The 20337-nt window shown below is 51.7% G+C and overlaps 3 protein-coding genes across 11 annotated transcripts in view; all 3 read left to right on the top strand.

Moving 5' to 3' along the window:
• Positions 1-15567, top strand: part of CCDC30 (coiled-coil domain containing 30) — a 33407-nt gene extending 17840 nt beyond the window's left edge. For 4 of the 9 annotated variants that reach the window (XM_054085984.1, XM_054085985.1, XM_054085986.1 and 1 more), the window contains 13 exons: positions 776-916; positions 3295-3452; positions 4364-4610; positions 5759-5932; positions 7274-7483; positions 8268-8425; positions 10053-10200; positions 10737-10858; positions 11591-11732; positions 12268-12404; positions 13140-13254; positions 13942-14009; positions 14686-15565. In XM_054085984.1, the coding sequence (XP_053941959.1) occupies positions 776-916; positions 3295-3452; positions 4364-4610; positions 5759-5932; positions 7274-7483; positions 8268-8425; positions 10053-10200; positions 10737-10858; positions 11591-11732; positions 12268-12404; positions 13140-13254; positions 13942-14009; positions 14686-14899 (2034 nt within the window). In that variant the 3' untranslated portion in view covers positions 14900-15565. Of the gene's footprint in view, positions 1-775; positions 917-3294; positions 3453-4363; positions 4611-5758; positions 5933-7273; positions 7484-8267; positions 8426-10052; positions 10201-10736; positions 10859-11590; positions 11733-12267; positions 12405-13139; positions 13255-13941; positions 14068-14685 lie in introns of those variants that run through there. The other 5 variants (XM_054085989.1, XM_054085988.1, XR_008453256.1 and 2 more) reach the window with 5 other exon arrangements.
• Positions 15568-16889: 1322 nt separating this feature from the next.
• LOC128854228 (uncharacterized) lies at positions 16890-18417 on the top strand. The gene is made up of 3 exons (XM_054085454.1): positions 16890-17338; positions 17516-17898; positions 18149-18417. Exons 1-3 carry the CDS (start codon positions 17145-17147, stop codon positions 18415-18417), a joined length of 846 nt encoding a protein of 281 aa, XP_053941429.1. The 5' UTR covers positions 16890-17144.
• On the top strand, positions 18267-19411 carry LOC128854271 (probable DNA double-strand break repair Rad50 ATPase). Its single transcript, XM_054086122.1, has 2 exons — positions 18267-19056; positions 19168-19411. Exons 1-2 carry the CDS (start codon positions 18682-18684, stop codon positions 19171-19173), a joined length of 381 nt encoding a protein of 126 aa, XP_053942097.1. The 5' UTR covers positions 18267-18681; the 3' UTR covers positions 19174-19411.
• Positions 19412-20337: the final 926 nt, after the last annotated feature.

Raw genomic sequence — 20337 nt, 5'->3', positions numbered from 1 at the left:
GATAACTCATCTCTTAGGAGATCATCTTGCCTTCAGCACTGCAGAGCTTGTTGACTCCCCAGTGAGGGTGAACTGTTGATGCATATCAAGGTGCTTAGCTCTTGTTTAGGGTTTAGTGAAGCTTGGGTAGCGCATAGGAACCTTGACAAGGCTGTTTCCTGGCTGGTTTGGGGCTGGTTTTGCTGTCAGTTTATTACTTGTCAGCCAGACAATTGGATCTGTCAGGTGTATAAACCAGACAGAGCTCATTACATGTGGGAGAGGACTTACCCAAGGTATCCTGGGTCAGGTGGAGGCTCCAGGCCTTCAGGGATATTCAGCCAGCTCTGGGTATGTGGTGCTGGAATCCTGCTTGCAACTTTTGAGAATCCTTGTTTTATAGAAAAAGCATTTTCATAGAATCATAGAATGGTTTGAGTTGGAAGGGATCTCATAGCCCATCCATCCTGGCGTGGGCAGGGACACCTCCCACTGGATCAGGGGCTCCGAGCCCCATCCAACCTGGCCTGGAACCCCTCCAGGGATGGGGCAGCCACCACTGCTCTGGGCAACCTGGGCCAGGGCCTCCCCACCCTCACAGGAGAATATTTCTCCCTAAGATCTCATCTCAATCTCTCCTCTTCCAGCTGAAAACCATCCCCTCATCCTATCCCTGCACTGCCTGATCAAGAGCCCCTCCCCAGCTTTCCTGGAGGCCCCATATTGTGCAGTTTGTTTCTCTTTTGCTAAAATAAGTTATGCTGTACTAGCGACTCTTTAATTTTGCTTGTTCCAGATGCTGGAAAGCTGTCAGGAAACAATAGAAAAGTTGGGAAGTCAGCTGGGAGAGCGGAGAGAACGGAGAAAGCAACTTGTGTCTGAGCTCGAACTGTTACGAGAAGATCTGAAGGTGGAGAAGGTGGTCTTGGGCAGCCAGGTGTGTACAGCTTCTGCAGGGGGACTCCCTGCAGGAGGCAGTTGCCTTTGGATGACTCCATAACAAATCCCCACTTGCCCCTCAAGCACATTGCTTGACTTCTCTTGATGCATTTCTCTAGCACAGCCAGTTTCAAAGCTTCTGTGGCAGATGGTTTCAAGCCCATCTACTTTGATGGAACTGTCTCTACCCCTGTAATTTATTTTTCCTTTCAGCGAATCGAATTACAAAAGAGTAATTCAGAGTTTGTAGCCAAAGCCCCTTTTGGCCAGAGTGGAAGTTTGTGGACTTGGGTATTTATTTCAGGCTTATTTGTAATTGTGAGGGTCACGATCATCATGAAGGTCGTGATCATCGTGTGCTTTCACCTCTCTGTGTCATGACGTGGCAGGGTACTTGTAGATCTGAGGCAAGATTTCCCTGCCGAGCAAAACCACGGTTACCTGTGACCAGGGGTTGCCTTTAAAAGCTGATGAACTGGTTAATTCTGAATCTGTTTAACGTGGGATCCTTTAAGATATTAACAGTATTCTTTCTTAACCAGAATATGGCACGATAAGAAGTCAGAACCCCTAAGGGTAAGAGATGAAGAGCACTTGTTTTTGTTCCGTGCCTTAAGGACCTCAGCACACTTTTCTTGAAGCAATTAGCTGCTAGATTGACTTCCGGTGGGATTATCTCTGCTGGGAGAGTTGCTGGGGCTTTTGTCTTCCAGCTGGGTCATAGAAAAGTGTGTGACACAAGCAAAACAGCACCAGGGCTGGCGCAGGAGTAGGCAGGACAGGGGCTGAAAACCACGCTGAAAATTTGGGAGAGCTGCAGATCTCTGGCCTGGATCAGGCAGACGAGGGGAGCGTGGGGTGGACTGGCAACATTTATTATCAATCCCATATTTTAGCACTCTGAGAGGCCCTAAATGAGCTGTGAGTCATATCCCTTCCTTGAACCTAAGTGAAAAACAATGGAAGTCCTGAACTGTTGGCACAACTACTCATACAGCAGAGCCTTACTGGAGGAACAGTGGCATCTAGAGGACAGGACTTTTGCCTTGCTGTTAGGCAACAAATTCACGTTTTAAAAGCTCAGGATGCAGACCAAGCCTTGTGAACAGTAATTTAGGAGGGGACTAGGTCAGTCTGTGAAGACACACATGGAAAGGAGTTGTTTGATTTTAGAGGATGATGGGGAGAAGAGTCACTCTCTAACCTTTGCATCCCGATAGTTCAATATACTCATGGTCCAGGGACTTCTTTGGCCCACCAGGAAGCGAGCCTCTGCAGGAAAGGCAGGGAGGGGCTCTTGATCAGGGAGGGCAGGGATGGGATGAGGGGGAATGGTTTTCAGCTGAAAGAGGGGAGATTGAGATGAGATCTTAGGGAGAAATGTTTTGCTGTGAGGGTGGGGAGGCCCTGGCCCAGGTTGCCCAGAGCAGTGGTGGCTGCCCCATCCCTGGAGGGGTTCCAGGCCAGGTTGGATGGGGCTTGGAGCCCCTGATCCAGTGGGAGGTGTCCCTGCCCATGGCAGGGGTGGGACTGGATGGGCTTTGAGGTCCCCTCCAACCCAAACTATTCTATGATTCTGTGACTCTTAATCAAGATCATACATCCCTGTCGGTTTGACTGTAATTCAGCCACTCGTTGCCTGATGATTTTGCCTGAGGACTGTTTTTTTCCCTCAAAGGGATTGTGAGGCAGAATCCAGTGGCCTGCATTAGACAATGATAGTCTTTAAAATAGAGGATTTTGCATGTCTGGTGGAATTCCTGCCTGCACAAATGGGTTCGTTCCCTTTTGCTAGAGTAGCTGTATCAGGATAAATCATTTACCAACAGAGTGCTGGAAGTTAGCTTGGCGTTGTCATGAGGAATACACACCTGGAGGCTAAGATCTGACGTCATTCAACATTGTGTTTGTCAAGATATCCGACACGTCTACCTCAAGTTGCACCAGGGGAGGTTTAGATTGGATACCGGGAAATATTTCTTTACTGAAAGAGTGGTGAAGCCCTGGCAGAGGCTGCCCAGGGCAGTGATGGAGTCTTCATCCCTGGAGGTGTCAAAAAGCATGTAGATGTGGCACTTCAGGACATGGTTTAATAGTCCTGTTGGTATTGTGTTGATGGTTGGACTGGATGATCTTGGTGGTCTTTTCCAACCTTAATGATTCTATGGTTCTATGACATGGGATTTAATGATAGATTACACAAAGCTACTTCCCATGTAGGACTTGCCCGTGAGGCTTCAAGGGTGAATAACTACACTATTTAACGACAGAGTTCCAAGCCATGTCTTGATGAAGTCCTGAGATCGCCTTATATTGCTCAAAAGGTTTCCATGAGACCAAAGGAAATCAAAGCCGTGGTGTTTTCTGACCTTACAGGTCTCTGAACACCTACAAGAAAGAGAACAGATTAACAAACTCGAGCAGAAACATGAAGATCTATGTATGGATGAGAGGCTGTGTGAAGAACAGATGGCTAAAGTAGTATTTTTGGAACAACAGATCGAAAACTTGAGGAATGAACAAGAACTGCTCTGGTAAACCTTTACGAGGCTGGCGGTGCTTTTTACTCCTTATCTTTGTTGACTAATTTTGTCACTGGGTGACGTCGACTTGGGTGAATGAGCATTTCCCTTAGTGATCAGTCAGGAGTGAACCTTTTTTTCTGCAGCTAGTCCGGCTTCTGAATGACAGAAATGAGAGCTGTCCTTAGGGAGGAGGCTGTTTCTCCTGGAGTGAGGTAGTACTTGGATTGACACGGTCCCAAGAGGCTCCCATCATGGGTTTGGTCTCCTTGGGGCTGCCAGCAGCTGATGATGTATATGTCCTGCTGTGGATTTTGGTTGTCCAAAAAAAGGCAAGTGTCAGCATGCGTCAGGTTTGTAAATAAGGCTCTTACAGGTCCCGACTGCCCTTTCTCAGTAGATCCATATGACTTTGGAGTTGGACCATCCACGCTCTCATTAGGGAGTCAAAGCTTGGATTCTGTCCAGTAGAATTACAGTCACAGGACAAATAGGTACTGAGATAAAGCAAAATCAGACAGGTTGGCTTATAAGGACGTGTAGTTAGGATTGAGATAAGTCATCTTGATCAGGAGACCTGAGTCTGTACGTCCACGCAGCGCGGCGTGGTGTGAGTGCTGTTGAGCCGCTTGAGAGCTCAGGACCTCCTCACGTGGCCCTGTGCGTTTCGTTAGCCAGCAGTTCACCTCCTCGGGAATAACTGAGCACTGACCCTTTGGACACACGTTTTTATTGTGGATCGGTGCCCAGAGGAGAGGCTGACCCGTGCCCAGAACTGCTAGACTTGGGCTTAAATACCCTTTGGAGTCTCCTAAGATGCTTGAGCGTTTCACTGGACTTCATATCAAACTTTTTCCCCTTCAGAGGGTGCTTTCCCGTCATTATATATTGTTATCTCTCTCCTTTGCTATTTCTCCTTCAAGTTCTGAATTACTAGCAAGCAACAAGAAGAGGGAGGAACTAGAAAAGCAGCTGAAAGAGAGCACTGAAGAAAAACGCTTGTTACTGGAAGAAATCGCTCAGCTAAAACAAGATATCCTGCCTAGCCGGGAGCAGGGTGACACCACGCGTGAAGAAGCTTTAAGGATGAATCAAAGCATGACCTGTAGAGAGAACAGGTTTCCTGTGTTGCAGAGCTCTGCAGGTGGTTTAGATGGGAGTGTTAAACAGGTATTGGCAGCTTTGCCATCTGCACTGTATGTTTTTTACTAATTTAGTGGCAAAACCTAATTAAAGCAGACTGGAAGCCAGTCTTGTTAGCAGCGGGGAGATGAGACTGACTGATTTCTGCAGGGAAAGTGTTTGGAAATTATGAATGTCCTCGATTCCTTTTGTTGGGTTTTGGATGTAGTGGGAACTTGGATAAACTCGGTGGCATCCTTAGGACACGTGAAAGAAATAAATTATATAGTCCTTAAGTGATCATAGAATCATGGAATGGTTTGGGTTGGAAGGGATGTTAAAGCCCATCCAGTTCCACCCCCTGCCATGGGCAGGGACACCTCCCACTGGATCAGAGGCTCCGAGCCCCATCCAACCTGGCCAGGGATGGGGCAGCCACCACTGCTCTGGGCACCCTGGGCCAGGGCCTCCCCACCCTCATAAGAGAACATTTCTCCCTAAGATCTCATCTCAATCTCCCATCTTTCAGCTTAAGGGAAGAGGGGTTTGAATGTTAAAGACGGGAAGCTCCTGATTTGTAGCTTCGAGCAGCAGAGAGTTTTGGGACTCCAACTCCAGCTGTGCGGAGAGTTCACATGTGTATGCAGGGAAAAACAGTCTGCCTTAGGCAGAGGGGTCTAACGTCTCTGTGAAACTCCATCAAGTGTACGGATTGAGATCGTACAGAGCTCAGTTATCTCCTCAAAGCCATCACAGCCCATCAGTGCTCACCTCATGGTGTCCAGGCTGCTGGACCACATCTGTTCCTGTACCACTGCCAGGACTTGCTTTGTCCCTGCTGCCTCTGGGAGTTGTGGCTGGATGTGCCACTCCATGCTTAGTTGCCTTAGTAAAGACTCCGGCACAGGAGTTAAGAGCATCCTGGGCGGGTTTGCTTTTGTTTCACATGTTAGTTTTAACAGGGATTTGTTCCTTCATCCAGGTTATTGCATCTTCTCCCTCAACCTCAAGAGGGCTTCTCTGGGGACATGAATTGGGAGGGAGCAGGACATGTCTGGGGGCATAATGCTTGCCTGGCTTTACTCATCTTCTTACTTAAATGCCTTTAAATCCTACTGGCACACCTCTACCTTTCTTAAATACTAGTCTTGATCTTTCATTTTCGTGTAACCTTTCTCATTTTGCTGTTCCCCCAGAGTCCGTCTGATGAGAGGTTCCAGCAGCAGGAGGACAAAATGCAGCTACTGCGGCAGGACCTGCGTTGCATGCAGAACTTGTGCACCTCAGCCGAGAGGGAGCTGAGATGCGAAAGGGAGAAGAATGCTGACTTACAAAAGCAAAATCTCTTGCTCCAACAGGAGTGCACCAAGGTAGGAGCAGAGCAGGGAGAACTGCTTGGAGAGAGCATCACGTTTGACAAGCTATGGGAGGTCTGAGGTGCTGATTTCAGCAGACTCATTTGCACTTGACCAAAAAAATACATGGGGCTCTCAAGGATGCTCTGTCTCAAGCTGTGCCAGGGGAGTTTCAGAGTGGACATTAGGAAAAATTTCTTCACTGAAAGGGTTTTCAGGCACTGGCAGAGGCTGCCCAGGGAGGTGATGGAGTCCCCATCCCTAGAGGTGTTTAAAAGGCAGGTAGTTGAGGTGCTTGGGGATGTGATTTAATAGTGGACAGGTACGGTTGGGCTTGAGGATCTCAAAGCTCTTTTCCAGCCTAGGGATTCTATGATTCAGCCTAGTGGGAATTACCTGGTTTCCAAACAAAACTGTGTGCACTGTACTTGCTCCCTGTATTTCTCTTTTAAATCCCTTTGGAGCCGGTCAGAAGCGATGTCCCCAGGGCTCAGTGCTGCGACCAGTTCTGTTTAATCCCTTTACCCGTGATCCAGACGAGGGGATCAAGTGCTCCCTCAGCCCGTTTGCAGACACCACCAAGCTGGGCGGGAGTGTTGATGCACCAGAGGGCAGGCAGGCTCTGCAGAGGGACCTGGACAGGCTGAATCCATGGGCCGAGGCCAATGGGATGGGGTTCAACAGGGCTCAGTGCCGGGTCCTGCTCTTGGGCCACAACAACCCCAGGCAACGCTCCAGGCTTGGGGAAGAGCAGCTGGAAAGCTGCCCGGTGGAAAAGGCCCTGGGGGTGCTGGGTGACAGCGGCTGAACATGAGCCAGCAGTGGCCCCGGTGGCCAAGAAGGCCACCAGCATCCTGGCTTGGATCAGCCCTGGGGTGGCAGCAGGAGCAGGGAAGGGATCGTCCCCCTGTGCTCAGCGCTGGGGAGGCTGCACCTCGAATCCTGGGTTGAGTTTTGGCCCCTCTCTTTAAGAAGGACCTGGAGGGGCTGGAGCGTGTCCAGAGAAGGGAACGGAGCTGGGGAAGGATCTGGAGAACAGGGGTTGTGGAAGCGGCTGAGGGCCCTGGGGCTGTTTGTCCTGGAGAAGAGGAGGCTGAGGGGAGAGCTCATGGCTCTCTGCAGCTCCTGAGAGGAGGTTGCGGTGCTGAAGGGATTTAAAAGCCATGTATATGTAGCACTTGGGGCCATGGTTTAGCTGGCACGGGGGCGTTGGGGTGACACTTGGACTGGATGAGCTTAGAGGTCTTTTCCAGCCTCAGTGATTCTGTGATTCTATGATTCTATTGCCCTTTTCCTAATCACATTTCAGATGATCTATGCTGGAGTGCAAACTTGATTTCTTCTTTTGAAACTCAGGTCAAAGTTGAGCTGAAGCAAGTCCGGGCAAAACTCTCAGACACAACTGAAACATGCTCTTCTCTCTCAGCGCAGTGGGAAAAAAGCCAGCAGAAGGTCAAAGAACTCGAACAAGAGCTCTTGAAGTGCTCACAGGCTGATAAACTGCAGAGCAGTCTGCAAGAGAAACTTGCCCTGGAGAAATCCAAAGTGTGTGAAACACAGAAAAAGGTAACTTGTCGGTGGAAGCTGAGATAAGGATGTCTAGGCACTGGAACAGCTGCTCAGGGAGGTGGTTGAGCCAGAGGTATTTAAAAGATGGGTAGATGAAAAGCTTGGGGATCTGGTTTAGTAGTGGACAGGTATGGTTGGACTCAATGATCTCAAAAGTCTTTTCCAACCAAGTGATTCTATGTTTCTGTGATTACAGCAAATTCACACAACTGCGGTTCAGAGAAAAGAAGCAATAGGAGCTCATGAATCAGTTCCCTGAAGTCCATTTTGCTCATCTGTCTTGATGACAAGATCACTTGGCTGATGTTAGGAAAAATGGCTGTTAATAGTGGAAGCATAATGAGGACAAGAAGCCGAATCCGATGGCTCACCTCCTGTCTCAAAAGCTCAGTATCTCTGAAAATACTGGTGGACGGGAACTCAGATCATTTTCTTGCTGAGGAGATTTGCTCCTGTTTGCTGTCTGGTTTAACTGCAACAGCTTTTATTTTCCGTGCCATGGACTGCCATGTGCCTGGATTTAGTTTTGAAGTGTACAGGATCAAATTAGGTGTAAAAAGGATTGTTGCTAATTCAGGACACAGTGTCTGATCCAAATCTGGGAGCCATTGGAGAGGTTTTAATGGACTTTGGCAAAAAGATACACAGAGTACTTTTGAGCAGAAGGAAGCAAATCTGTCATTCCCATGACCTGGATGCTGAGGGATCAAAGGGATCTGAATCCAGGGGATACTCGCCTATAAATTCAGCAAGTTTAATCCATGTCTAATTTTAATCCGAGATTTCAAAACTCCAGCAAAAGCTGAAAGATTCCCAACACCAACTCCTGCTGGCAGAGGCCCGTGTGTCAGACAAGAAACTCCTGGAGGAGGAATTGAAGGAGGCCCGAGAAAATGAAGCTCGCCTGCAGCAAGAACTTCACGAGGAGCAGCTGAAAAGGTACCCGGAGCTGGGTAAGGACCTGTTCTGCGTGCAGAGGGCAGGCGTGTGCCAGCAACTGGTGCTGTGGCAGCCTGCCAGGTGCCTCCTGCAAGCCACGCCTGGCTCACAGTCGCTGCATCACAGGTTTTGCTTCTTATCATAGAATCATAGAGCCATTAGGTTGGAAAAGACCTTAGAAATTATCAGCTCCAACTGTGCCTGTCCACTACGAAATCATGTCCCCAAGCACCTCATCTACCTACCTTCTAAACATCTCCAGGGACGGTGACTCCACCACCTCCCTGGGCAGCCTCTGCCAGTGCCTGATGACCCTTTCTGTGATGAAGTTTTTCCTAATGTCCAATCTAAACGTCCCCTGCGGAGCTTGAGACCATTCCCTCTTGTCCTATCACCTATCACTTGGGAGAAGAGACCAACACCTCTTTGCAACCTCCTTTTAGGAAGTTGTAGAGAGCAATAAGGTCTTCCCTCAGCCTCCTCTTCTCCAGGCTAAACAACCCCACGTCCCTCAGCCACTCCTCATAAGACTTGTTTTCCAGTCTCTTCACCAGTTTTGTCACTCTTCTCTGGACAGGGTCCAGGACCTCAATGTCTCTCTTACGGTGAGGGCCCAAAACTGAACACAGTATGCAAGGTGCAGCCTCACCAGTGCAGAGTACAGGGGGAGAATCACTTCCCTGCTCCTGCTGGTCACACTGTTTCTCATACAAGCCAAGATGCTGTTTGCCTTCTTGGCCACCTGAGCACACTGTTGACTTATGTTCAGTTGGCTGTCAACCAGTAGCCTCAGATCTTTCTCTGTATGGCAGCTTTCAAGCTATTTTTCCCCAAGCCTTATTGCTCCTTTTGACCTGCTGGTGTCCTTGGCAGAGCTCCACAGGATCCCCTCTTTGGGATTTAAGAGACTTTTGGAGACTTCAGGTGCGTCAGAAGGTGCATGGGCCCTCCTGCCAGCCCAGTGCTTGGCCTTACCCTCTACAAGCTAGGAGTCCCCTTTCTTGGGCAGCTGGGGCTGATGATCCCAGAGACTTGGAGCACCTTTCATGTGCTCTTGGGATGTGAGCATGTCCAGAGAAGGGCGATGAAGCTGGGGAAGGGTCTGGAGAACAAGTCTTTTGGGGAGTGGCTGTGGGACCTAGAGCTGTTTATCCTGGAGAAGAGGAGGCTGAGGGGAGACCTCATCGCTCTCCGCAGCTCCTGAAAGGAGGTTGTGGTGAGGTGGGTGCTGGGCTCTGCTCCCAGGTAGCAAGAGATAGGACGAGAGGAAATGGCCTCAAGTTGTGCCAGAGCAGGTTTAGATCAAACATCAGGAAATATTTCTTCACTGAAAGGGTTCTTGGGCACTGGCAGAGGCTGCCCAAGGGGGTAGTGGAATCATGGAGGTGTTTAAAGGATGGGCAGATGAGATGCTCAGGGATCTGGTTTATTAGTAGACAGGTATGGTTGGACTCGATGGTCTCAAAGGTCTTTTCCAACCAAGCAATACTATGATTTCCTCCTACCCGCACTGTTGCCCAGGTCAGGTGCGGAGCAGTGTGATATTGGTTTTGGACCACATCCAGCCTTGAATTCCTGGTGGCACATCATGTTAGCGTCTCACTGTCACACCAACCTGTTTTTTTAGGAAGCTCCTGGAGCAGCAGGTGGAGGAGCTGCAGCAGCAACTCCGGCATTCGCGGGAGACAGAGGCATCGCTGGCCAAGATGCACGTGGAGCTGCAGGCCAAGACTCTGCACGTCCTGGAAGATGAGAGGAAGACTGACTCAAGCGAGGTGAACTGCAGTGTGCATGGGTCCTCATCACCCAAGGGGATGCTGTGCTGCTGGCTGACTCCTGAGCTTTAGGGGGAAATGGGAACATACTAGCGTGAATCCCGTACCTGGGAACTGCTGAAATAGGGTCATATCCAGCTTAGATGCTGAGCCCTTGCAGATTTAAACAGGAGCTGGAAGAAAGGACCATCATGTAGGCTTCCTGGGCACAGAGGGAAGACTTGATGGCTTCTTCCCCTTTTCTGGCAGAGCATGACGCTTTTTGCAGGAAAATTTTGGTGGAGTCATCTGTCTGGGAGGATGCATTACCTCCTTCTGCCCTGTTGAAGTCCACAGCTCCCCCAGCAGCACAGAAATCTACTCTCCACTCTAAGAGGAGGAGGCAGTGGCCATAGGGGCCAGAATGGATGGAGATTATCCGTAGTGGGAACCACTAGGATTTACGACAGAGAAGTTTTGGAGACCAGGCTGAAAAAAGGCAAAGGGACCCCTACAGTTGAGGACTCACACACAAATAAAATACACATCTTTTGCAGCACCTCCAATGTCAGAAGGAGAACCAGAAGCTTTCAGAGCAACTCTCCCTGTTGAAGGAAGAAAATAAAGCCCTTTATGAGGAAGGAGTCCGTCTTCTGAACCAGAAGGATCTGTACGTCAGGTGAGGACTGTGGCAGCAGACAGGGGATAAGTAGAGCCCCAAAAAACTGGATTTGACTGTTCTGTAGCCTGGCTCGTCACTCCTGTTCAAGGCATTCGGCATGGAGAGATCTGCCCTAACCTGACACTCCTGTGTGCGATTATGTGTGTGTGCCATAGAATCCTGGCATGGTTTGGGTGGGAGGGCACCTCAAAGCCCATCCAGTTCCCTCCCCAGCCATGGGCAGGGACACCTCCCACTGGAGCAGGGGCTCCAAGCCCCATCCAACCTGGCCTGGAACCCCTCCAGGGATGGGGCAGCCCCCACTGCTCTGGGCAACCTGGGCCAGGGCCTCCCCACCCGCACAGGAGAACATTTCTCCCTAAGATCTCATTTCAATCTCCTCTCTTTCAGCTGAAAACCATTCCCCTCATCCTATCCCTGCCCTCTCTGATCAAGAGCCCTTCCAAGCTTTCCTGGAGCCCCATTCAGTACTGGAAGCTGCTCTAAGGTCTCCCCACAACCTTCTCTTCTCCAGGTTGAACAACCCCTGGAGCTGGAGTTCTGGGTCAGGAGCAAGGCGGCAGATGTCCTGTATTTATTCAGGCTCTTTGAAGTCTGAACTGGGAGCCTCAGCCATCTCCCCAGCACATTTTGGCTGCACAGCTAAAGGCAGAATGAGCACACTCACTTTCCACACTATGATCATTCTATGATTCTACGTTGACTCTATCTGTCTTTCTGCCTCCTCAGGAAATATAACGAAATGCAACTGCGCCACAAAGACAAAATCCGCAGAGCCAAGGAGACCTTTATCCATGAGGTGAAACAGAGGGACAACAGAATTAAACAGCTTGAAAATGAGCTCAGTGTGTCAAACCTCCGAGTGGAAAAGGTGAGAGAGCACCTCAAGTGCTTCTCCTGCCAGGGAATGCAGGGGAGGAGGAGCATCCCATAAAGAAGTGTGGTTTAGGAAAAAAGAAAATGAGGTTTAGAAGCAGCTTTGTCGCACTGTGAAACAATCAGAGTTGGAGCAGAGAGAGATCTGCCTGATATGCTGCTCCTGCTCTCTGTGCAGGACTGGTGCTGCTCTGGGAAGCAGCTCGGTGCCGAGGGCACCAGCCCATCCTTGTAGGAGCTAAAACCCAAAAGGAAATTGCTGGCTCCAGTTTGCCCTTGGGGGAACACCTGTGTCCTCAAATCCCCTTCAGGAGCTGCCTAAGCTCCATCTTCTTTTGCTGCAGAACTATTCCTTCTGGAAAGTGACTTAAAAGCCTCTCTCAGGTGTGTGTCACATCAGATAGCATATCACTGCTTGAAGTTCATGATCTTGATGAGGACCCCTTTGGTAGAGCACTCTGAGGTTTGCAGGGGACGGAGGAGAGTGAAGGGTAACCACTGCTGCTCTTTCCTCCTACCGCCCTGCTCAGGGGAAGGTGCTGATTGCACAAATGACTGCAGAGAACGAGAAATTACTCCAGGAAAGAAGACGGCTCCTCCAGAAGATAACGGACCAAGAGGACACCCCTTGGAGCAACCGGTCTATGATTGCCACCCTGCAGAGCAGGTAGGTACTTTGTAATATCCATACCTCTGGGAACCTTCCTCTTTCCAGCACTTCTCTGGTTTTATGCCTATTTATCTTAATAAATCCAGAGGAAAGCCTGAAGTCCAGAGGAGCCCACACAGATGATCCGAGGGCTGGAGCACAGGCTGAGCGAGTTTGGTTTGTTCAGCGTGGAGAAGAGAAGGCTGTGGGGAGACCTTAAAGCAGCCTCCAGTACTGGAAGGGGCTCCAGGAAAGCTGGGGAGGGGCTCTTTATCAGGGAGTGCAGGGATAGGACGAGGGGGAACGGTTTTCAGCTGAAAGAGGGGAGATTGAGATGAGATCTTGGGAAGAAATGTTCTCCTGTGCAGGTGGGGAGGCCCTGGCCCAGGTTGCCCAGAGCGGTGGTGGCCGCCCCATCCCTGGAGGAGTTCAAGGCCAGGTTGGATGGGGCTTGGAGCAACCTGAGACAATGGGAGGTGTCCCTGCCCATGGCAGGGGTTGGAACTGGATGGGCTTTGAGTTCCCTTCCAACCCAAACCACTCTAGGATTCTATGAACTGTGCCCCCATCACCAGCGCTGTGTCTTTAATTGCTGTAAGATGTCATTAGCTCCTTTCCCCATCAAAGCTCTTGGTGTGCAGCTGGAGCCCGTGGAGGCCAGAGGGGCTTGGGCTGAAGAAGAAAATAGCTCTTGGAAAACGTAGTGTGACTGAGGGAAAAATGACTTGTGCCTTGTGTGTGTGATGTGCTCAGAGGGAAGATCCTGGATGAGGAGAACATGCGGCTGCACGAAAGCAAACTCCAGCTCGCTGGCCACGTGCCCACCTCGCAGCGCATGCCCAGGAGCATCCATGCTCCCACCACGGAGGTGAGAATCTGATAGGGCTTGGTCTCTGCAGGCAGGTTCCAGGAGCTGATGTCTCCTGTGCACACATATCGGTGTCAATGGCTGCAGCTGAGAGTGCTGGAGAAGAGCTGAACTGATCACAGAATGAGCAAGGTTGGAAAAAGCCCTCGAAGCTCATCCAGTCCAACCATCAGCCCAGCCCCACCGTGCCTACTAAACCATGTCCTGAAGTGCCAGGTCTAACTGCTTTTGGAACCCTTCTAGGGTCGGGGACTCCACTACTGCCATGGGCAGCCTCTGCCAGGGCTTCACCACTCTTTCACTGAAGAAATTGTTGCTAATATCCAACCTGAACCTCCCCTGGCACAACTTGAGGCCATTTCCTCTCATCCCATCCCTCGTTACCTGAGAGCAGAGCCCAGCACCCGCCCCACCACAGCCTCCTCTCAGGAGCTGCAGAGAGCGCTGAGGTCTCCCCTCAGCCTCCTCTTGTCCAGGCTAAACAGCCCCAGGGCCCCGGGGCTATGACTCTATTGGTTTTTTAATTTCCACTCCAACCCAAAGGACAAATCTGTGACGGTGCCTCTGGGGGCTGGAGTTCCTGCAGACAAGTGGCAGTGGATGTGGGGCACTTTGAAGACCAAGACTGGTGGAATCTGGGGTCTGATGTGTTCCTTCTCCTTTGAAAGTCTCTGTTCCTCCTTCCAGGACTTGAAGAGCGTGAACTTCTCTGAACGCCAACTACAGAGTAAGGTGTTACCACCTCCCCGTGCCAGGTACCGTGGGGTAAAAGGAGGAATCAGGGAATGCCTCTCTGCATGTGCTGAGGGAGGAGCTGAGCATTTTGGCCATGGAAACAAACACTCCACACTGTACTTTGACCTCCAAGCGTCTTCATTTTGGTCAAACAGTGGGGAGAATGGCGTTAAAAAGATTCTAACTCAGGGATGGAGATAGAAATGAGGCTGACATTGCTGTGACCCCCTGTAAGCTTGGTGCCTGGTGCTTTGGGAGGAATGTCCTTCCACAAGAGGTTATGGGGCTTAGAGGACACTGCTGACCCAGGGACAGCTTCCTGACCAGTAGACTATGGGACAGGAGAGGGCTCAAGCTGTTTCTGCACTGGTGGAGCCAAGAGCACCACAATCTGTGCCAAAACGGGCAAGGGGGGAAGGCAGAGACTCTACAGCCCTGGTCTCTGCACGGTGGACTTATTTACACCCTCTGGGGGATGAAGGACAGAAATTGCAGGTCAGAGCAGGTGCTGGAGTAGACAAGGGTGTTCGGCTCTTGACCTGGACGAAGAGTATGAGAGCCTTAACGTGAGCAGAAGGCATTGACCATCACCCTGCATGGCCTCGAGGAGATGTTGGGAGGAGAGTGTGCGGCTGCACTGATAGTGGAGGGTCGGATGGAGTTTGCAGAATTACTTGAGAGGCAGTTTATTTTCAGCTTCCCATCCCGAGAGCCACCAGACCCTGTCAGCGCCCTGAAGGCCACGCAAGACACGAAGCCTGAGGGAGAAGCTGAAAGCCAGGACACTTCCTTTTGCTTACCCCCCTCTCAACCTCCTGAGATCGGGTACTTAAATGTAGCTTCGCCTGGAGACACCACAGCCTGCCAGCAGCAGGAGGAGAGTCAGAGCATCAGCTCCGAGAACTTCTAAATGGGGAAAATTGCTTGGAAGTATTAGCAGGACTGCAAGGTTTTGGACTTCTCTTGCCATGGGATGACGAAGATGGCAGGGGGACAATTGCCAAATGGACTGAGCGGTTGATTTTTGCCATTTCAACTAAATTATTCAGGAGCTTTTCTTCATCGTCCCCAACTGTAAATGTGTGTGTGTGTCATCCCAGATCCACCCAGAGGCTGGAAGTTGTAGATGAACTCTGTAAAGTGGAAGAGGAATGGGGTGAAACGTATCTTCTCCTGAACCCCGACTCCTTGTGCAGTCAAAGCCTACAAGCTTTGTAAATAAACCTGGGAAAAGTTCCCTTCCACACTTTCTGATCCCAAGCGCTCCCTGCCATGTGCACACTTCTCTCTTTTCCCCTTGGTCTGTGCACGTGAAGGGAGGTGGATGACGAGGGAAATGGCATAGGAGCGGGCGTGGAGAGGAAAGGTGGGATCTGAACATCCTGAGAAGGAAAGAGGGTGGATCTTGGATGCTTATTAACAGGGATGGATGCTTGGGTGGAAGTAGAAGGAATCGGATCATGCAGAACCGGGGTGTAGAGGGGATCTGTGTATGCACAGAGGGAAGCAGAAAGGATCAGAGCGTGAGGTTAGGGAAGAAAAGGGGTCTGAACACACGTGAATGGAAGAGGATGGTGTGTACTCGGGAGAACAGGGCATGAAGAGGAGTCACAGTCGTCGTGAGGGGGCACCGAGGGAACGTGAGTGCTCGGAGGAGGAAGGGGAGAGGCCCTCAAAACTAATGAATCGGCCTGGAGGGCACCTCAGCGTGCCTGGAGAGGGGGATGGAGGGCATCTGGACTGGCACAGGGGGCCACGGTGGGGACAAGAGCGGTCACAATGGGAAGAGAGCTCGTCACTGCGCTTCCCCTGGCTCAAAAGCACCAGGGAGGAGAGGGCCACAGCGGGAGGGAGAGATGGGCTGCAGGAGAAAGCGCACCAAGGGGCCTGGAGATGAACCCACAGGCACGGCTTGGAGGTGGAGTGGCCTGAAACGCACACTGCGGGGCCTTGGGGTGCTCTGAAAAGCTCCCTGAGGCTCGCAGCATCCTGAATCGCACCCCAACTGCCTTGGAGAGCAGTGAGACTCACACCTAGGGCAGTGGGGCACCCCAAAAGGCACAGCCCCGGGTGGTGGGAGCATCAGAAGGCAGATTGACACAGGCAGGGGAACACCAAAAGGCTGACGAAGCCTCTTAGAGCACCCCAAAATGGACCCTGAGCCATTTGGGGTGGCCTCTGACAGACAAAGAATATGGAGGGGCTCCAGAATGCCTCAAAAGGCACGCTGGGGGATTTTGGGTGAAAATTGCTTCATTGCAAGAAGCCGTGCGCCCCAAAAGGCACATTGAGGAGTGTGAGGGGAACAAAGCAGCAGAGCCAGGGCTGTAGGGTGCACCAAAAAGCACGCTCTGGGGAACTGGGCACACCAGAAAGCAAACCAAGGCATAAGGGTACCCCAAATGGACAGGGGACCTTGGGGTGCCCTCCAAGTGACACCCAGGGCTCTACGGATACAGAGAGGGGAGCAGCAAGGGGTCCAGGGTAGCCCTAAACTCATGCCCAAAGCCCAGAGGCACAAAAAGGCACATGGGTGTGACCAGCTTCCATCCCTTGTGCTTCCAGGGAGCTTTGCTGGGGACTTGCTGGAGGAAGAGGGAGGTGGATGCCATGAGAGGTAGCCCTGGGCCTCAGGGGCCGTTCCCCTCAGAAACGGGGCTGTGTGGATGCAGAGAGGTTCTGAGCACACGCCCACACCCCCCTCCAGCCCTGCTGGCCTTTGACCCTGCCCTGCTGCCAGCGCTTTATGATGTCACAAGCTGTTCCTGAGGTGAGCACGGGCCTTCCAACCCTGCTCTTGGTGGAGCTGCTACCGGTGAAGCCGTTGGTGGTGGAGCTGGTGCTAGTGAAGCTGGTGGTGTTGGTGCTCTCGGTGGAGCTGGTGCCAGTGAAGCTGGTGGTGTTGGTGCTCTCGGTGGAGCTGGTACCAGTGAAGTCGGTGGTGGTGGTGGTGGTGGTGCTCTCGGTGGAGCTGGTGCCGGTGAAGCTGGTGTTGGTGGTGGCGGAGCTGGTGCCGGTGGTTGCCCAGCCCAAGCTGCTTGAGTCCTGCCACTCCTCAGAACTCAGTTCCTTGGTTCCACCAAGTCCTGCCGGCCATCTCTCCTTGCAGAGAGGTGAGTGAAGTCAGGTGGTTCAGGGCCCATTTCCACTGCACCATGAAGAGGATCTGGAAGATCCTGCGTCGGCGGAACATGGGGGTTCGGTCCGTGCCCTGTGAGAGCACGAGTGGCCATGAACTCTGCCCAGAGGGACAAGACAAACTGCCGCCTGTGGATGCCGGCAGCACCTCGGCCCAGGAGCAGCCCCTGGTGAAGAAGCCGGACACCAACTGGCAGCACACAGCCAACAGGTACCGGGGTTTGGGTGCCCCTGCGAAAGCTCCGGGCTCTGTTCCTGTCTGGGGCACAGCTTTGCACATGGGGGTGTTCCTTCTCCAGGGAGGTCCCTATGGAAAGAGGGGATAATCCCAGTTGTTAGGGTTACGATGAGCAGGACTGATGTTGTGTTTCTGTCTGTCCACGTGCAGTCCTGTAGAGTCCACGGAGCAGGAGAACAAGAGAGAAACTGCTCCAGGCCAGGCAGAGGCTGTGTCGGCATCCAGCGCTCCCTGTGGATCTGGAGCTGTTGGAGATGGGCAGCATAAACGCGCTCCCCGTGGGTCCAGGGCTTCTAGAGCTGGGAAGCGTGCACGCACTCCCCATGGGTTTGGAGCTTCTGGAGTCGGGCAGCATGATCGCACACCCTGTGGGTCCGGAGCTTCTGGATTCAAGCAGTGTGAACCCACTCCCTCCTCGTCCAGATCTGCTGGAGGCAGGCTGCATGAACCCTCTCCCTCCTCATCTGGATCTCCTGGCTTTGAGCAGCGTGAGCTCACTCCATGTGTGTCCAGAGGTTCTGGCTTTGAGCAGCGTGAGCTCACTCCATGTGTGTCCAGAGGTTCTGGCTTTGAGCAGCGTGAGCTCACTCCATGTGTGTCCAGAGGTTCTGGCTTTGAGCAGCATGAACCCAGTCCCTCCATGTATGGACCTTCTGGAGTCGGGCAACGCGAACCCAGTCCCTCCACATCTGAATCTTCTGAAGGCGGGCAGCAAGAACCCACTCACTCTATGTCCAGACCACTTGGCTTTCGGCATCGTGAGCTCATTCTGTGTACGTCCAGAGCTTCTGGCTTTGGGCAGCATGAACCCAGTCCCTCCATGTATGGACCTTCTGGAGTCAGGCAACGTGAACCCAGTCCCACCACGTCTGAATCTTCTGGAGTCGAGCAACGTGAACCCAGTCCCTCCACGTCTGAATCTTCTGGAGTCGGGCAACGTGAACCCAGTCCCTCCACATCTGGACCTCCTGGGGTCAGGCAGGTTTGTACACGCTAAGATTTTAAATCAGAGTCTTCCCTTGAGGATTCTCTTCCACCCCAATGTGAAATAAGACTTTTCCATGAATAATGCCAAAGGCAGAGTTCTGGAGAACTCGTTTCTACTCTGAGGTCAGGCTGGTGCCTGTCCTCTTCTGGGGATCCAAAATGCTGCCCCATCTCCTGTTTTGAGCTCATTTCCTAAGATCTGACAATGTGTGTTCTTTAACTTTGAATAGGCAAAAGGTGTCAGAGGCTGGACACCAGTGGCAGGGTTGGCTTCATCTTCCCTCGTCAGCGATGGGAGTCACAGACCATCGGAACGTCTCAAGGTACAAATGTTGCTGAGAGAACGCGACCAAGGCCTCAATGCATGTGAACACCCATCTGAGGGGCTGGAGACCAACCCGAGCTCATATCTGCAGGTGAGCAAAGCTGGAAGAAGAGAAAGAAAACTGGAGAAGGAGGTGGGAGAGCTGAGAAAAGCCCTGCAGGAAAAAACAACAGCTATAGAGAAGGCAGACGCTGAATTACATGAGGCCCAGAGGCAGATAGTGGAGCTGCGTGCTCTGCAGCTGAAGGAAGAACAGAGGAGCAAAGACACCATCAGGAAGGTTGAAAGGCTGCAGAAACAACTGTCCCAGCTCCAAAGGGAAAATCGTTCCCTCCGTGAGCAGTTGGCAGAGATGGAGAAGATCGGCAGAGAGCGAATGGTGAGTGGTGGTTTTCCATGTGAGGGGGACAGTGTAGAACATGAGTGAGGTGAGCACTGACTGAGAATGAATGCCAGGAGCCATTCCCAGGGCTGTCTGGTGCTTCTGCAGGGATGAGGTCCTTGTGTGGGAGTCCATCCCCTGCGTTGGTTCTGGTTTGGTTGGAATGGCAGGCCTCGAGGAGTCCTTACAGACAGCCGGGTGTAGAGAATGCTGCAGCAAAGACCCCCTTTGTGGGGGTCTTCTGACACCAGCCAGACCCCCACAAAGGTTCAGTCTCAGTATCTCCCGAAAAGAAGACGCTGGGAACAGCATCTTCATTAAAAGGTGACATTTATTGGGTTGTCTTCACGGGCCGGCAGTGTCTGGAGATCTTCAGCTGTGCTGATGCAATCTTCTTCCAGTGGAGACTGCTTCACCTGTGACGTCCTTATAAAATGGCTCTCATTAGATTAACGAGGAACTGAAAGGGCAAATACACATTTTTGCTTCTGACCTTTCTTTCCACACTCCTGCGATGTTGCTTCCCCAGAGAAAACTGGGAGAGCTGAACGATGCTTCCAGAAAGCAGTGTATGGCAGAAAGTTCTCGGAACTTCTGTAGACGGCACTGTGATTTCTGGAAGCAAGAAAATTCCTTCTGGCTAGACATCTTGGAGAAACCTAAGGCCATGGTAGGCGAAGTCTGTCAGCACATTCATAGATTCAAAGCCATTCTTTTGCTTCAAAAGACACGAGAGAAGAGGACATTCTGGGATCAACTACAGAAGAGCTTTGTGTGAGGAAGCTGGGAGCTACAGCATCATTTCCAAAGGCTTTCCAGCCTAGAGTGTGCTTTCAGCACCTTTCTCCTCCTTCCTCCTCCTCCACTAAGAGGGTTTCCCCCTCCCTCTGTGGAAGGCCTGGTACCTCTCGTCTGTGCACCCGGCACTGCCCAACGCAGGCGTTAGTGCAGGAGTGTGTGGGTGAGGAGGAACGGGGCAGAGCAGGAGTTGATGGGAGCAAAAGGAAATGCAGAGAATGCCAGACATTGCAAAGGAACATCTTCACGTGCACGGGTGCTGTGTGATGTCATAGGTTTCATTTGCCTTTTGGCGAGGCGGGGCGGATGGGAGCTGGAGCAGTCTCGTCAGCAAGGGCTTGAAAGGTGCTGTTCCTGTCAGAAACCCAAGGGGCTTTTCCCTGGGTCGAACCACAAACAGGATGGCTGATGGCGATGTCCGTGATCCAGATGCTCGACGGAGTGTCACAGCTATGTCGGACCCCTTTGCCCAAGGCAGGC

The sequence above is a fragment of the Cuculus canorus genome, chromosome 21 (assembly GCF_017976375.1).
Source record: "Cuculus canorus isolate bCucCan1 chromosome 21, bCucCan1.pri, whole genome shotgun sequence".
Classification (NCBI taxonomy): domain Eukaryota; kingdom Metazoa; phylum Chordata; class Aves; order Cuculiformes; family Cuculidae; genus Cuculus; species Cuculus canorus.
Note: the sequence above shows the minus strand (reverse complement) of the source record. Positions and strands in the feature narration are given on the sequence as shown.

Excerpts from the sequence above, each read along its gene's own strand:
- LOC128854228 (XM_054085454.1), top strand. The coding sequence starts at position 17,145 with ATGAAGAGGATCTGGAAGATCCTGCGTCGGCGGAACATGGGGGTTCGG. Across the intron at positions 17,339-17,515 it reads TGGCAGCACACAGCCAACAG|TCCTGTAGAGTCCACGGAGC; the intron begins GTACCGGGGTTT and ends GTCCACGTGCAG. Across the intron at positions 17,899-18,148 it reads AGGTTCTGGCTTTGAGCAGC|AGCTTCTGGCTTTGGGCAGC; the intron begins GTGAGCTCACTC and ends GTGTACGTCCAG.
- LOC128854271 (XM_054086122.1), top strand. The coding sequence starts at position 18,682 with ATGTTGCTGAGAGAACGCGACCAAGGCCTCAATGCATGTGAACACCCA.